The 14,341-nt window shown below is 42.9% G+C and overlaps 1 protein-coding gene across 1 annotated transcript in view; it reads left to right on the top strand.

Annotated features, from left to right (window-relative positions):
• Positions 1-14,341, top strand: part of UBE2R2 (ubiquitin conjugating enzyme E2 R2) — an 87,619-nt gene that overhangs the window by 47,534 nt on the left and 25,744 nt on the right. The window contains exon 2 of the mRNA XM_062208072.1: positions 10,079-10,165. Within this exon, the coding sequence (XP_062064056.1) occupies positions 10,079-10,165 (87 nt within the window). The remainder of the gene's footprint in view (positions 1-10,078; positions 10,166-14,341) is intronic.

Here is a 14,341-nt window from a genome sequence, read left to right as displayed (position 1 = left end):
TAAATCTTAAAAAAAAAAAAAAAAAAGTGCCCTTTCAGATTATGTACTTCAAATGAAGTTGACTTGTTACTTTGTGTTTTTTAAGTGATTTACCTATTTATTTATTTTTAAAGGCTGATTTACATGAAAGACAGAGTTAGAGAGAAAGATCTTCCATCTGTTGGTTCACTCCCTAAATGGCCACAATGGCTGGGGCTGGGTGAGGTTTAATTTCTTATTTTTTCTAGTTTCTTAAGTGGAAGTGCGCACATGCGTGTGTGTGTGTGTGTGTGCGCGCACACATGTGTATAGTAAGTCGATCCCTTTTTAAAAATTTGAGAGGCTGAGAGACACTGTATTTGCTGTTTCACTCCCTAAATGCTTACAAGGCTGAGACTGTGCCTGTGCTGGGACTGAAGTCAGGAGCTGGAACTCAATCCAGGTCTCCCACAAGTATAGCAAGAAGTTAATTACTTGAGCCATCACCACTGCCTCCTGCATTGGCAGGAAGTTGAAGTCAGGGGCCAGAAGCAGAGGTACAGAACTAAGGCACTCTGATATGAAACGTGGGCATCTTAACTAGTAGGCCAAACACTTGCCAGGAGTGTTTTAATTCCCGAATATTTTCAAATTTTTCTGGATATCTTGTTACTAATTTCTGCTTTAATTCAGTTATGTTCAGAAAACATACTTTGTATGATATCACTTCTTTTAACATTGATGACATTTTATGTCCCAAAATATTACATATCTTGGTGCATATTCCACATGTCTACAAAAAGGACATGTATGTTGCTCTTATTGGGTGGTGTAATGTATTTTATTTCTTACTAGTTTTCTGAATACTTGTATTTTAGCTCATTGAGAGAGGAGTGATGATATCTTCAAATACAATTGTGGATTTTTCTGTTTTTCAATTCAGTGTAATAATTTTTTGTTAAGTTTTGTATACTGAAACACTGTTGTTACTGGCAGCATTAAAAATTATACACATTTAATATCTTTCTGTTAATTGATCTCCTTTATGAAATTATAATCTCAATCCCGAAATCTTTTTTTTTTTTTTGGACAGGCAGAGTGGACAGTGAGAGAGAGAGACAGAGAGAAAGGTCTTCCTTTGCCGTTGGTTCAACACCCAGTGGCTGCCGCGGCAGGTGCACTGCGGCCGGCGCACCGCGCTGATCCGATGGCAGGAGCCAGGTGCTTCTCCTGGTCTCCCATGGGGTGCAGGGCCCAAGCACTTGGGCCATCCTCCACTGCACTCCCTGGCCACAGCAGAGAGCTGGCCTGGAAGAGGGGCAACCAGGACTAGAACCCGGTGTGCCGGTGCCACATGGTGGAGGATTAGCCTGTTGAGCCAAGGCGCCGGCCCAAAATCTTAGTTGTCCTAAAATAATTTTTCTTTGATATCCACATTCATATCTAGCATTCTTTTTTATTAACTGTTTTCACCAGTTTTTTCACGTCTTTTTTAAAAATGAGATAAAACATACATCATATAATTTACATTTTCAAATTATATAGTTAAGTGGTTTGTACTTTATTTAATACAAGATTATAAAACAAGCATCACTAACATCTAATTCTAGAATATTTCATTACTCCAAAAAGAACCTCCTAATTATTAGCAGTCACTCTTTATTCTCCCCTACCTCTACTAAGGTCTTTTTATTATTCTGGGATCCATTCCAGAATATCATATTTATGATACATTGGTCTCCTTACTCTCTGGTTTCTCCATCCTTACTTGTTTTTCATGACTTTGAAAACCTTTTAAGAGAATGTTACATACTTTATAGAGTATCTTTCCATTTGGGTCATCTGATGTTCTTCCCATAACTAGACTGAGGTTATGATTTTTTTTTTGGGAAGAGCACCATAGAGATCAAGTGCCTTTTTTATCACATCATATCAGGAAGTCATGATACCAACATGGCTTAACACTAATGATATAACTTTAATCACTTGGTTAAGGTGGTATCTGCTAATTTTGTTCACCGTAGAGTTTCTATTTCTTTCTTTCTTTCTTTCTTTTTTTTTTGAAAGATTATTTATTTGAAATTCAGAGTTACACAAAGAAAGAAGAGGCAGAGAGAGAGGAAGAGGGAGAGGGGTCTTCTATCTGCTGAATCACTCCCCAACTGGCTGCAATGGCCGTAGCCAGGAGCTTCCTCTGGGTCTCCCATGCGGGTGCAGGGGCTCATGAACTTGGACCATCTTGTACTGCTTTCCCAGGCCATAGTAGAGAGCTGGACTGGAAGTGGAGCAGCCAGGACTCGAACTGGTGCCCATATGGGATGCTGGTGCTGCAGGCACAGCTTTACTTGCTGCGCCACAGCGCCGGCTTCATATTTCTTTTCTTTTTAAAGATTTATTTATTTATTTGAACAGCAGTTACAGAGAGGCAGAAGCAAAGAGAGACAAGTCTTCCATCTGCTGATTCACTCCCCAAATGACTGCAATGTCTGGAGCTGAGGTGATCCAAAGACAGGAGCCAGGAGCTTCTTCCGGGTCTCCCACATGGGTACAGGGGCCCAAGGACTTGGGCCATCTTCTGCTGCTTTCCCAGGCCACAGCAGAGAGCTGGATCGGAAGTGGAGCAGCCGGGACTTGAACCAGTACCCATATGGGATGCTGGCACTGCAGACGGCGGCTTTACCTGCTATGCCACAGCACCAGCCCCATTAAGTCTATTTAGTTGGACATTTTGTTTCTGTACAAGTTCTTGAGTGAATATGTTTTCATTTCTTTTTTAAAAATATTGATTATTTGAGTAAATAATGGCAGAGTTACACAGAGAGAGAGAGAAACAGAGATATCCCTTCAGCAGTTTATTCTGTAAATGACTTCAACAGTTGGGGCTGGGCCAGGCCAAAGCCTGGCCTGGAACTCCATCTGGGTCTTCCACATTGGTGAAGGGGCCAAAGCACTTGGGCCATTTTCCACTGCTTTCCTGGGACCGTTAGCAAGGAACTGGATCAAAAGTGGAGTAACTGGGACTTCCAAATGGGATGTTGTTGTTTCAGGTCGCAGCTTAACCCAGTATGCTACAGTGCTGGCCCTTCATTTCTTTCGAGTATTTACCTGGTAGCAGAATTTCTGGTTCAGTTTTTTTTAGAGCTATATATTTATTATTTGAAAAGCAGAGAGAGCGAGAGAGACAGATTGAGAAAGAGCTTCTGTCCTCTTGTTTACTCCCTAAGTGGCCACAATGACCAGGGCTGGTCTAGACCAAAGCCAGGAGTCCAAAACTCCATCCAGATCTCCTGTGTGAGTGGCAGGGGATCAAGCACTTGAGCAATCTACTGCTTTGCCAGGCACATTAGCAGAGAGCTGATTGGAAGTGGTGTAGCCCAGACTTGAACCAGCATTCATAAGGAATGCTCACGTTGTAGTCAGTTGCTTAACCTGCTGTACCACAGTGCTGGCCCTAAGGAGCCAAATACTAAGTATGTTTTGTTTTTTGAGGAACTGCTGGAGTGGTTTTCAAAGTGGCTATACTGTTTTACATTCCTACAAGCAATGTATACAGGGTTTTGATTTTCTAAATTCTTCCTAACATCTTTTGTCTAAGTATAGCTATTCTAGTGGATATGAAATGGTGGCTGTTGAAATTGAACATTTTTTCTAAAATGCTTATTTATTTGAAAGAGGTATAGAGAGAGGGAGAAAGAGATCTTCCATTCGCTGGTTTACTCCCTAAGTGGCTGCAGTGGTAAGGTCTGGACCAGATGGAAGCCAGGAACTCTGTCTGAGTCTCCGAAATGAGTATCAGGGGCCCAAGCATTTGGGCTGTCATCTGCTGTCTTTCCCAGGTGCATTAGCAGAAAGCTAGGTCAGAGGCAGAGTAGCCGAGTATTGGAACTAACATTCCAACATGGGATGCAAGGTTACAAGTGATGACTTAACCACTGTGCCATAACACTAGCTCTGGTTTTTTCTTTCTGTACTTAAAATATGTTATTCTCGTGCTTTCTGGCTTTTTATTTTCTGACGAGAAAGCAGGTGTTTGGTTTGTTGAAGATCCTTCTATTTGTTGAATTGCTTCTCCTCTCTTGCTACTTTCAAGGTCTGTTCAACTTTCAGCAGTGTGGTTATGATATGCTTAGATATCGAGCTCTGAGTTTAATCTACTTGGAGTTTGTTGAGCTTCTTCAGGGAGGTGTTTTGTTTTGTTTTGTTTTATTTGTTTTTTTTTTTTTTGGTGACAGGCAGAGTGGACAGTGAGAGAGAGACAGAGAAAGGTCTTCCTTTGCCATTGGTTCAACACCCAGTGGCCACCGCGGCTGGCGCGCTGCAGGCGGCGTACCGTGCTGATCCGAAGGCAGGAGCCAGGTGCTTCTCCTGGTCTCCCATGGGGTGCAGGGCCCAAGCACCTGGGCCATCCTCCACTGCACTCCCTGGCCACAGCAGAGAGCTGGCCTGGAAGAGGGGCATCCGGGACAGAATCCGGCACCCCGACCGGGGCTAGAACCTGGTGTGCCGGTGCTGCAAGGTGGAGGATTAGCCTATTGAGCCGTGGTGCCGGCTTAAGGTTAATGTTTTTTTATCAAATTTGGGAGGTTTTCAGCCATTAGTTTGGTTTTTTTTTTTTTTAAAGACTAATTTTATTTATTTGAAAGAGTTATAGAGAGGTATAAACAGAGAGAGAGGTCTTCCTTCCGCTGGTTCACTCCCCAGATGGCCACAATGGCCGGAGCTGAGCTGATCCGGAGCCAGGAGCTTCTTCCAGGTCTCCCATGTGAGTGCAGGGGCCCAAGGACTTGGGCCATCTTCTACTGCTTTTCCAGGCCATAGCAGAGAGCTGGATCAGAAGTTGAGCAGCCAGGACTCGAACTGGTGCCAATATGGGATGCTGGCACTGCAGGCAGTGGCTTTATCCGCTATGCCACAATGCCAGCCCCCAGCCATTATTTCTTCAAACATTCTTTCTGTTCCCTTGTTTCCCTAATCTTTTCCAGGACTTTCAATATACATTGTTGGTATAAGTGATGATCTCATAGGTCTCTGTATTAGTCATCATTTTGTCATTGTAATGAAATACCTGAGGAAGGCTAACTTGGTAAATGGAACAAAAAAAGCAGTTTTGGCTTATGGTTCTGGAGAATCACAGTCTAAAATTGGATGGACCCCATTGAATTGATACATGGTGATGTTATAGTGCTTGCTGGCCAAATGCCATGGTGGCACAGGGCATCATGTGGCAAGACAGTGCTTGTGTGTCTCTTTTATGTGGTGTCTTGTAAGGCCAGTAGGATCCAATCACAGCCACACCGTAACAATTTAATCCCATCTAATTGCTTCCCAAAGGCCTCAACTTTAAACAAGCTAATTGGTTTCCATCTCCCTCTCCCCTTTTACCCTTTCCCCCCTCCCACCTCTCCTCCCTTCGTTCCCTTCCTCCCTCTCTGAAGATTGATTTACTTAATGTAGCCTGTGCTGTGGCATAGCAGGTAAAGCCGCTGCCTGCTGCCTACAGTGCCAGCATCCCATATAAGCGCCATTCGAGTCCAGGCTGTACCACTTCTGATCCAGCTCTCTACTGTGGCCTGGGAAAGCAGTAGATGTCCTAAGTCCTTGGGCCCCTGCACCCATGTGGGAGACACGGAAGAAGATCCTGGATTCTGGCTTCAGATTAGCCCATCTCCAGCCATTTGGGGAGTGAACCAACAGATGGAAGATGTCTCTCTCTCTCTAACTCTGCCTTTCAAGTAAATAAATAAATTTAAAAAGATATATTTATTTATTTGAAAGGTAGAGTTAGAGAGAAAGAGAGATCGACAATCTTCCATCTGTTAGTTCACTCCTCAAATGGTCACAGCAGACTGGGCCTGGCCACTCTGAAACCAGGATTCTGGAATTCCATCCAGGTCTCTTACCCGCATGGCAGGGATCCAACACTTGGGCTATCTTCTGCTGCTTTCCCAGGCATATTAACATAGAGCTGTGTGGGAAGTAGAGCAACCAGGATTTGAACCGGCACTCCAACACAACACGGGATGCTGGGTCACAAGTTGCAACTCAGCCTGCTGTGCCACAAGGCAAGCCCCAAGTTTTCATCCTCTTTGTACCATTAACATGACTTGGCATGGACCTACCGAGTCCGGAGGTGGTGCCAGGGTGAGGTGGGGAGGAGTGTGCACACAAATATTCCGGGATTCTGTTCATTTTTTTATATATCTGTTCTTTAATCTAAATTAACTTAAATTCAAATTCCACCTGCTGAAATCTATTGTTAAGCCATTTTAGAAAATTTTAAATTTTAGTTCTTGTTTTTCGCAACTTCATGTTTTCTGCGAGTTTTGTTTTAAGATTATTTATGGGGTTGGCATTGTGGCATAGCAGGTTAAGTCACCACCTGTACTGCCAGCATCCCATGTTAGTGCTGATTTCCATCCCAGGTGCTCTGCTTCTAATCCAGCTTTCTGTTAATAATATACCTGGGAAAGCAGCAGAGGATGGTCCAAGTACTTAGGCACTTGCCACTCACATGCGAGACTTGAATGGGGTTCCAAGCTCCTGGTGTTGGCCTGGTACAGCCCAAACTGCTGAGGCCATTTGGGGAGTGGACTAATGGATGGAAGATCTGTCTATAACTCTGCCTTTCAAATAAATAAGAATATTTTTAAGAAAAAGAAGATTTATTTATTTGAAAGGTAAATTTATTGATATTCTCTATTTGGTAGAACACTGTTCTCATGCTTTCTTTAATTTTTTAAAAAATTAATTAATTATTTGAAAGAGTTACTGAGAGAGAGGAGAGACAGAAACATAGGTCTGCTGGTTTACTCCCCAGATGGCCTCAACAACCACGACTGGGCCAGGCTGAAGCCAGGAGCCTCTTCCAGCTCTCTCACATGGGCCCAGGGATGTTAGCCATCTGCTGCTTTTCCAGGTGTATTAGCAGGGAGTTGGATCAGAATTGCAACAGCCAGAACTCAAACCGGATGCTGAAGCTGCAGGTGGTGGCTTAACCTGCTAAGCCACAGTGCAGTCCCCTATTTTGTTTTTAAAGATTTATTTCATTTATTTAAAATGCAGAGTGACAGAGAAGGAGAGACACAGAAAGAAAGAGATCCTCTATCCTCTGTTTCACTCCCCAAATGATTGCAGTGGCCAGGGCTGGGCTGGTCTGAAACCAGGAGCCAGGAATTCTCTATGGGTCTTACAGTTGGGTGGCAGGAGTATGGACATTTGGGCTGTCTTCTGCCTTCCCAGGCACATTAGCAGGAAAGTGAAATCAGAAGCAAATCAGTTGAGACTCAATGGGCCCTTCACATGAGATGCTGGTGTTGCAGGTGATGTCTTAACCCAGTGTACTGCAATGCCAGACCTAAGTTTTTTGGTTAATATATTTTACCTGTTTTCCACTGCTTTACTGATAGTTGCCTGCCATCATTTTCACCAAACTCTATCAAGGGAAATGTCTTCACATTGGCTGAGCTCCAAATCATGTCACCTAGTATTGCAAGTGTAGTGTTCTAGGGAATCACCAGAAAAGTCAAATAAAGAGCATTTTCTCATGGTTAGAGCTTTGCAGAAGTTCCAGACTATTCTGACTCCTTTGGTACTTGTCAACTTACTGGTTTTCAGCTCAAATGGAATTTTTTTTTAAGCTTCTTGACATTGGTCTTGGCAGTGACCTTATTTATTTATTTAAGATTTATTTAAGATTTATTTAATTTGAAAGGCAGTTACAGAGCGAGAGAGGAGAGACAGAGATCTTCCATCCACTGGGTCACTCCCCAAATGACCACAATGGTTGGAGCTGGACCAGATGGAAGCCTGGAGCCAGGAACTTCATCTAGGTGCCAGAGGTTCAAGCACTAGGGCCATCTTCCACTGCTTTCCAGGTGCATTAGCAGGGAGCTGGATCAGAAATGGAGCAGCCAGGAATTGAACCAGCTTCTATATGGGATGCTGGCACTGCAGGCAGTGGCTTAATTTGCTAAACCACAGTGCTAGCCCTGGAATCTATTTGTTATAAGGCTATTGCAAAACTGAAGAGTAAGGAACTGCACTAGAATAAGTGCATTGTGGAATAAGTGCTTTGTGGAATAATCCACAAAGCTTGCTGTACTTACTGAGGCTTAGCAGTTTTCTTGAGTTCATAGTTCCTAAATTGCTGCAGGCCTTGGTTATTTTCTTTTTAAAGATTTATTTATTTATTTGAAAGTCAGAGTCACGCAGAGAGAGGAGAGAGACGTTTTTCCATCTGATGGCTCACTCCCCAGTTGGCCGCAACGGCTGGAGCTGCGCCGATCAGAGCCAGGAGCCAGGAGCCAGGAACCTCCTCCGGGTTTCCCATATGGGTGCAGGGTCCCAAGGACCTGGGCCATCCCCCACCGTTTTCCCAGGCCACAGTAGAGAGCCGGATTGGAAGTGGAGCAGCCGGGTCTCAAACTGGCTCCCATATGGGATGCCGGTTCCCCAGGCCAGGGCATCAACCCGCTGCGTCACAGCACCAGCAGCCTTGGTTATTGTCTAGAATTCTGGCAAAGTTGATTCTTTTGTGGTGTTCCTTTTCTTGGTTTCTTCCTATCTCCAATATGGGAAACTGTCAAGGACATTCATTGCAGCAGAATTTATGATTGTAAAGGAATGAGAAGCAACCCAGTTGTCCCCACAGAAGAAAATTGTTCTTTTAAATGGCATATATATATGTGTGTATATATATATATATATATACATATATGATGGTATATTATGCACATGCTAACAATGATACATACATGTAGAGAATATTTTATGAAATGAGAAAAAATGATATAAATGAAAGTACATGATATAAATGAAAGTGCAAAATACAGTATTTTTAAGTTTTTATTTAGAAGTTAGACATTCTCTTTTTTTTTTTTTTTTTTTTTTTTGACAGGCAGAGTGGACAGTGAGAGAGAGAGACAGATAGAAAGGTCTTCCTTTTGCCGTTGGTTCACCCTCCAATGGCCGCCGCGGCCAGCACGCTGCGGCCGGCGCACCGTGCTGATCCGAAGGCAGGAGCCAGGTGCTTCTCCTGGTCTCCCATGAGGTGCAGGGCCCAAGAACTTGGGCCATCCTCCACTGCCTTCCCGGGCCATAGCAGAGAGCTGGCCTGGAAGAGGGGCAACCGGGACAGAATCCGGCGCCCCGACCGGGACTAGAACCTGGGGTGCCGGCATCGCAGGTGGAGGATTAGCCTAGTGAGCCGCGATGCTGCCCTCTCTCTTTCTTTTTAAAGATTTATACTTTTATTTAAAAGTGTTACACAGAGAAGGAGAGGCAAGAGAGAGCGGTCTTCCCATCCACTAGTTTTCTCCCTAGTTGGCCGCAATGGCTGGCCAGGAGTTTCCTCCAGGTCTTCCTTTGTGATTGTAGGGGCCCAAGGACTTGGGCCATCTTCTACTGCTTTCCCAGGCCATAGCAGAGAGCTGGATCGGAAGTGGAGCAGCAGGGTCTCGAACTAGCACCCATATGGGATGCCAGCACCGCAGGTGGCAGCTTTACCCGCTACGTCACAGCACTGGCCCCGTATTTTTAACTTTTATAAAGTAATAAGGAAATAAGCATATGTCAAAGCCAAAAAAATCTGAAAACTGTACCTCAAAATGTGAACAATTAATATTTCTGGGTGATATAGAATCATTGCTCTGTGAATAAAAAGAAAAATTGCTGTTCATTATGCATATCATAGGTTATATTAATATTTTGTTTATGGACATGCCTAGAGATAATACAGTTTTCACTCATGTGAATTGTTAAAAATCATATAGCTGTAAAGTTTGGTGATTTAACATAGCCTTTTGTAGGTATTTTAAGGGATGTTAAAAGAATATTCCAATCACCCTGGTAGTGCTGATAACAAAGTATGAGTTCTTCATAAAGTTCATGGAAAATACATGTTATGGAAAAATTATGCATGAATTTCTAAAGTTTTGTATCAATGGGTTTATCTTCTAATTCCACTTCCCATGAACTGTTTGAAGTACCTCATATGTATGAGCTATTTTAATCTCAAGCGTCTACTGTATAGAGAAGAACTTTGGGGTATAAAAGGATGAATTTTAGGTTGGAAAAATAAGTTATAATCTTATTTATTAGCATTTTATTTTTTCCTTTCTAGGCGCATATTAAATTTCCTATTGACTACCCATATTCACCACCTACCTTCAGATTCTTGACCAAAATGTGGCACCCCAACATTTATGAGGTAAGATATGTCTATCATAAATTTTTCTGAAAATTTAATTTCCAGGTCAATACTTTAAAAATAACCTGTATATCTCAGTTTCCTGTGATAGTTATGCTGTTGTCCCAGAGAAATATTTGTGATTTTGCCCTTTTAATTAGTAGCCTCGAGTTTAATTATTTCACATTGAGAGGTACCTTTTTAATATTCAGTGTATACTCATTAAAGATTTAGGTTTTAGGCCGGCGCCGCGGCTCACTAGGCTAATCCTCCGCCTTGCGGTGCTGGCACACCGGGTTCTAGTCCCGGTCGGGGTGCCGGATTCTGTCTCGGTTGCCCCTCTTCCAGGCCAGCTCTCTGCTGTGGCCAGGGAGTGCAGTGGAGGATGGCCCAGGTGCTTGGGCCCTGCACCCCATGGGAGACCAGGAGAAGCACCTGGCTCCTGCCTTTGGATCAGTGCAGTGCGCCGGCCGCAGCGTGCCAGCCACAGCGGCCATTGGAGGGTGAACCAACGGCAAAAGGAAGACCTTTCTATCTGTCTCTCTCTCTCACTGTCCACTCTGCCTGTCCAAAAAATAAATAAATTAAATAAATAAATAAATAAATGAAGATTTAGGTTTTAAACGCTTGCTGCTCATTGCTAAGATTATGATATACATGTGTTAACCTTTGCATTTTTAAAATTGAGTAGATAAAGCCATACAGATTTATTTGTGTACCTACCCTCTAACTTCACAGCAAGGGTCACGTCTTGCTGTGATCAAAGATTCAGCTTTTTGAGGGGATTTATCCCACTACATTTGGACTGGCCTCCTTTCTGGAATTGCTGCTGAACATTTGAGAGCCTCTTTTGGAATAAATCCAAGGTGAGGTTCTTCTAGTGAACAAGTCCACATGCCTGCGGGAAACTTTTCTAATTTTGTTGATGAGAGATATTCAGCCTTATGTTAATCCATAAGAAACCAGAACATAATACTATAACATATTGGAGCAACTTTGTAATTTTTCACAAATCTGATTTTTCTTTAAGATAATCTACTTTTCTTTATCTAATAGGACAAACATGTTTAAAAAGTGATATGTAACTTTCTTTCCAGAAATAAGCTCCCAAAATATTAGTTTTTAAAAAATATTTGAATTAATATGTATAAACAAACAAGAATGAATACATTGTTTGTATAACAGTAATTCAGTTGTGTGAGAGTCATTAGAAATAATTCTTTGTTTCACAAATTCAGACTGAGTTCAATACTCACAGAAGTTTTTTTGTGTCTTGGGCTTATAAAAAATTACCATAGACCAGATAATTCATCAAAAACAAAATACATTGTTTATAGTTCTGAAGTCTGGGAAGTATGGTGAGGACTTGTTCCTTGAAAATGGTGCCTTACTGTTGTGTCCTCACAAGGTAGAAAGGGCAAGGCAGCTCTCTGATGCCTCTTTTATAGGAACAATAATCCCATTTGTGAGGATGGAACACAAACATCTTACCCTTTTTTTGTTTTGTTTTGTTTTTTAAAGATTTATTTTGTTTATTTGAAAGGCAGAGTGACAGGGAGATAGAGATTTTGCATCTGCTGGTTCACTCCCCAAATGGCTGCAACAGCTGGGGGTGGGCAAGGCTGAAGCCAAGAGCCTGTAACTCATCCATGTCTCTCATGTAGGTGGCAGGGCCCCAGGCACCTGGGCCATCTTCTGCTACCTTCCCAAAACAAGTAACTGAATTGCAAGTGGAGCTGCCAAGACTCAAACCGACACTCATGTGGTATGCTGGCATCACAGGTGGCAGCTTAACCTGCTCCACCACATCACCAGCCCCCAGCACTGTGTTCTTAGGAAGAGAAAGTCTACTTTTTAATACCTGTGCCTTCTCCATGATAACGTGAACTCTGATTATTAACAACAACAACAACAACAACAACACCTCTGATAACCCATCAAAAAGTTCCAGAGCGGGGCTGGTGCTATGGTGTAGCAGGTTAAGCCACATTCTATAGCATCAGCATGCTATATGGGCACCAGTTGGAGTTCTAGCTACCCCACTTTTGATCCAGCTCTCTGCTAATATGCCTGGGAATGCAGTGAACATGGCCCAAGGGCTTGGGCCCCTGCACCCACTTGGGAGACTTAGAAGAAGCTCTGACTCCTGGCCCAGTCCTGACTGTTGTGGCCATTTGGGGAGAACCAGCAGATGGAAGATCTCTCTCTCTCTCCTTCTCTCTCTGTAGCTCTGCCTTTTAAATAAATATAATAAATCTTAAAAAAAAAAAAAAAAAAAGTTCCAGAGAATAAAGGACCATTTTGAAAGTATGTGTTTTCAACAAACTTTTCTTCAAAAAGTGTCAGAACTTAATAACCACAGTCCACCACCTGTTTCCTCCCAGGATGTGCATTAGTAGAAAACTGGATCAAAAGCATAATGGGAACTCAGACCCAGGCATTCTGATATGAGATGGAAGCATCCCAAGCAGCAACTTAACCACCATCATGACATCAGCCTCTCTTTTTTTTATTTTTTAAAAGTTTATTTATTTGACCGGCGCCGCCGTAGCTCAGTAGCCAGAACTCAAACTGTTGCCCATATGGGATGCCAGTGTTGCAGGCAGCAGTTTAAACCACTGGGCCACAGCCCCAGCCCCAATAGTTTCTTCACTATAAACTACACAGGAAAGGCAATTCAAAATTTCACACCATGGTACTTTTAACTGTTTTAATAATGATTAAAAATGGGTTTTGCTGGTTTATTTTATTTATTGGAGAGAGAGAAGAGTGTTCCTATCTGGCTCATTCCCCAATACAGAAACTGAGAGACTACTGTTTTGGGTGGGTAATAGGCTACAATAATGGATAATGTGGAATAAAACGGGCGAGAACCATGTTTAGCCAGTCAAAATCTGGCACTGGATGGATCACAAGATCTTGGAAAATAAAGCCATGACATTATATTTCATATTTTTTAATTACCCAGAAGAGACCAGATAAAAGAATATTTTTTACTACCACCCGTTCCTTACCATTATGTTTAATCTTTCTATACTCTTTATACACCATTTTATTGGTAGGTATTGTAATTTGAAAGTACATTTGAATCCTAGAAATAGCAAGATGTTTTTTTTTTTTTTTTTTTTTTTGACAGGCAGAGTGGACAGTGAGAGAGAGAGAGAGAGAGAGAAAGGTCTTCCTTTGCCGTTGGTTCACCCTCTAATGGCCGCCGCGGTAGGCGCGCTGCGGCCGGCGCACCGCGCCGGTCCGATGGCAGGAGCCAGGTGCTTATCCTGGTCTCCCATGGGGTGCAGGGCCCAAGAACTTGGGCCATCCTCCACTGCACTCCCTGGCCACAGCAGAGAGCTGGCCTGGAAGAGGGGCAACCGGGATAGGATCGGTGCCCCGACCGGGACTAGAACCCGGTGTGCCGGCGCCGCAAGGCGGAGGATTAGCCTATTGAGCCGCGGCGCCGGCCAGCAAGATGTTTTAATAAGAGACTACTGGGCCGGTGCCGTGGCTCAACAGGCTAATCCTCTGCCTTGCGGTGCCAGCACACTGGGTTCTAGTCCTGGTTGGGGCGCCGGATTCTGTCCCGGTTGCCCCTCTTCCAGGCCAGCTCTCTGCTATGGCCAGGGAAGGCCCAAGTACTTGGGCCCTGCACCCACATGGGAGACCAGGAGAAGCAGCTGGCTCCTGGCTGCAGCGGCCATTGGAGGGTGAACCAACAGCAAAAGGAAGACCTTTCTCTCTGTCTCTCTCTCTCACTATCCACTCTGCCTGTCAAAAAAAAAAAAAAAATTTTAAATTAAAAAAATATATAATAAGAGACTACTGAATTTTATTGAGTTACTATTTTCTTTGTTTAGTGGACTTGTTATGTTAGAGCTTTTGTATTGGTTTTGTGATTGTGTCAGTTAATTTTAATAGTTTTTCCAGTCAGGAGTATAATAATGAAGCTGAAGAAATCATTAGAATTGATTACATAGAAGGTTGTAATATTGGATTCCCTTATAAAATAGGAGAACCCTCTTAAGTTTGTAGAATTTAAATGTAAAGTTTTAACATTCTAAAATTGAGTATAGTTACTATTAAAACGCTTTGATACCTATATCTAGATGTTATAGAGAAATAAAAAAAAAAATTAGTTAAAAAATTTTCTTTTGAGGACCAAGTTCACTCCTCAATTGGCCACAACAGCCGGAGCTGCGCCGA

Source organism: Lepus europaeus, chromosome 12, assembly GCF_033115175.1.
Source record: "Lepus europaeus isolate LE1 chromosome 12, mLepTim1.pri, whole genome shotgun sequence".
NCBI classification, from domain to species: Eukaryota; Metazoa; Chordata; class Mammalia; order Lagomorpha; family Leporidae; genus Lepus; species Lepus europaeus.
Note: the sequence above shows the minus strand (reverse complement) of the source record. Positions and strands in the feature narration are given on the sequence as shown.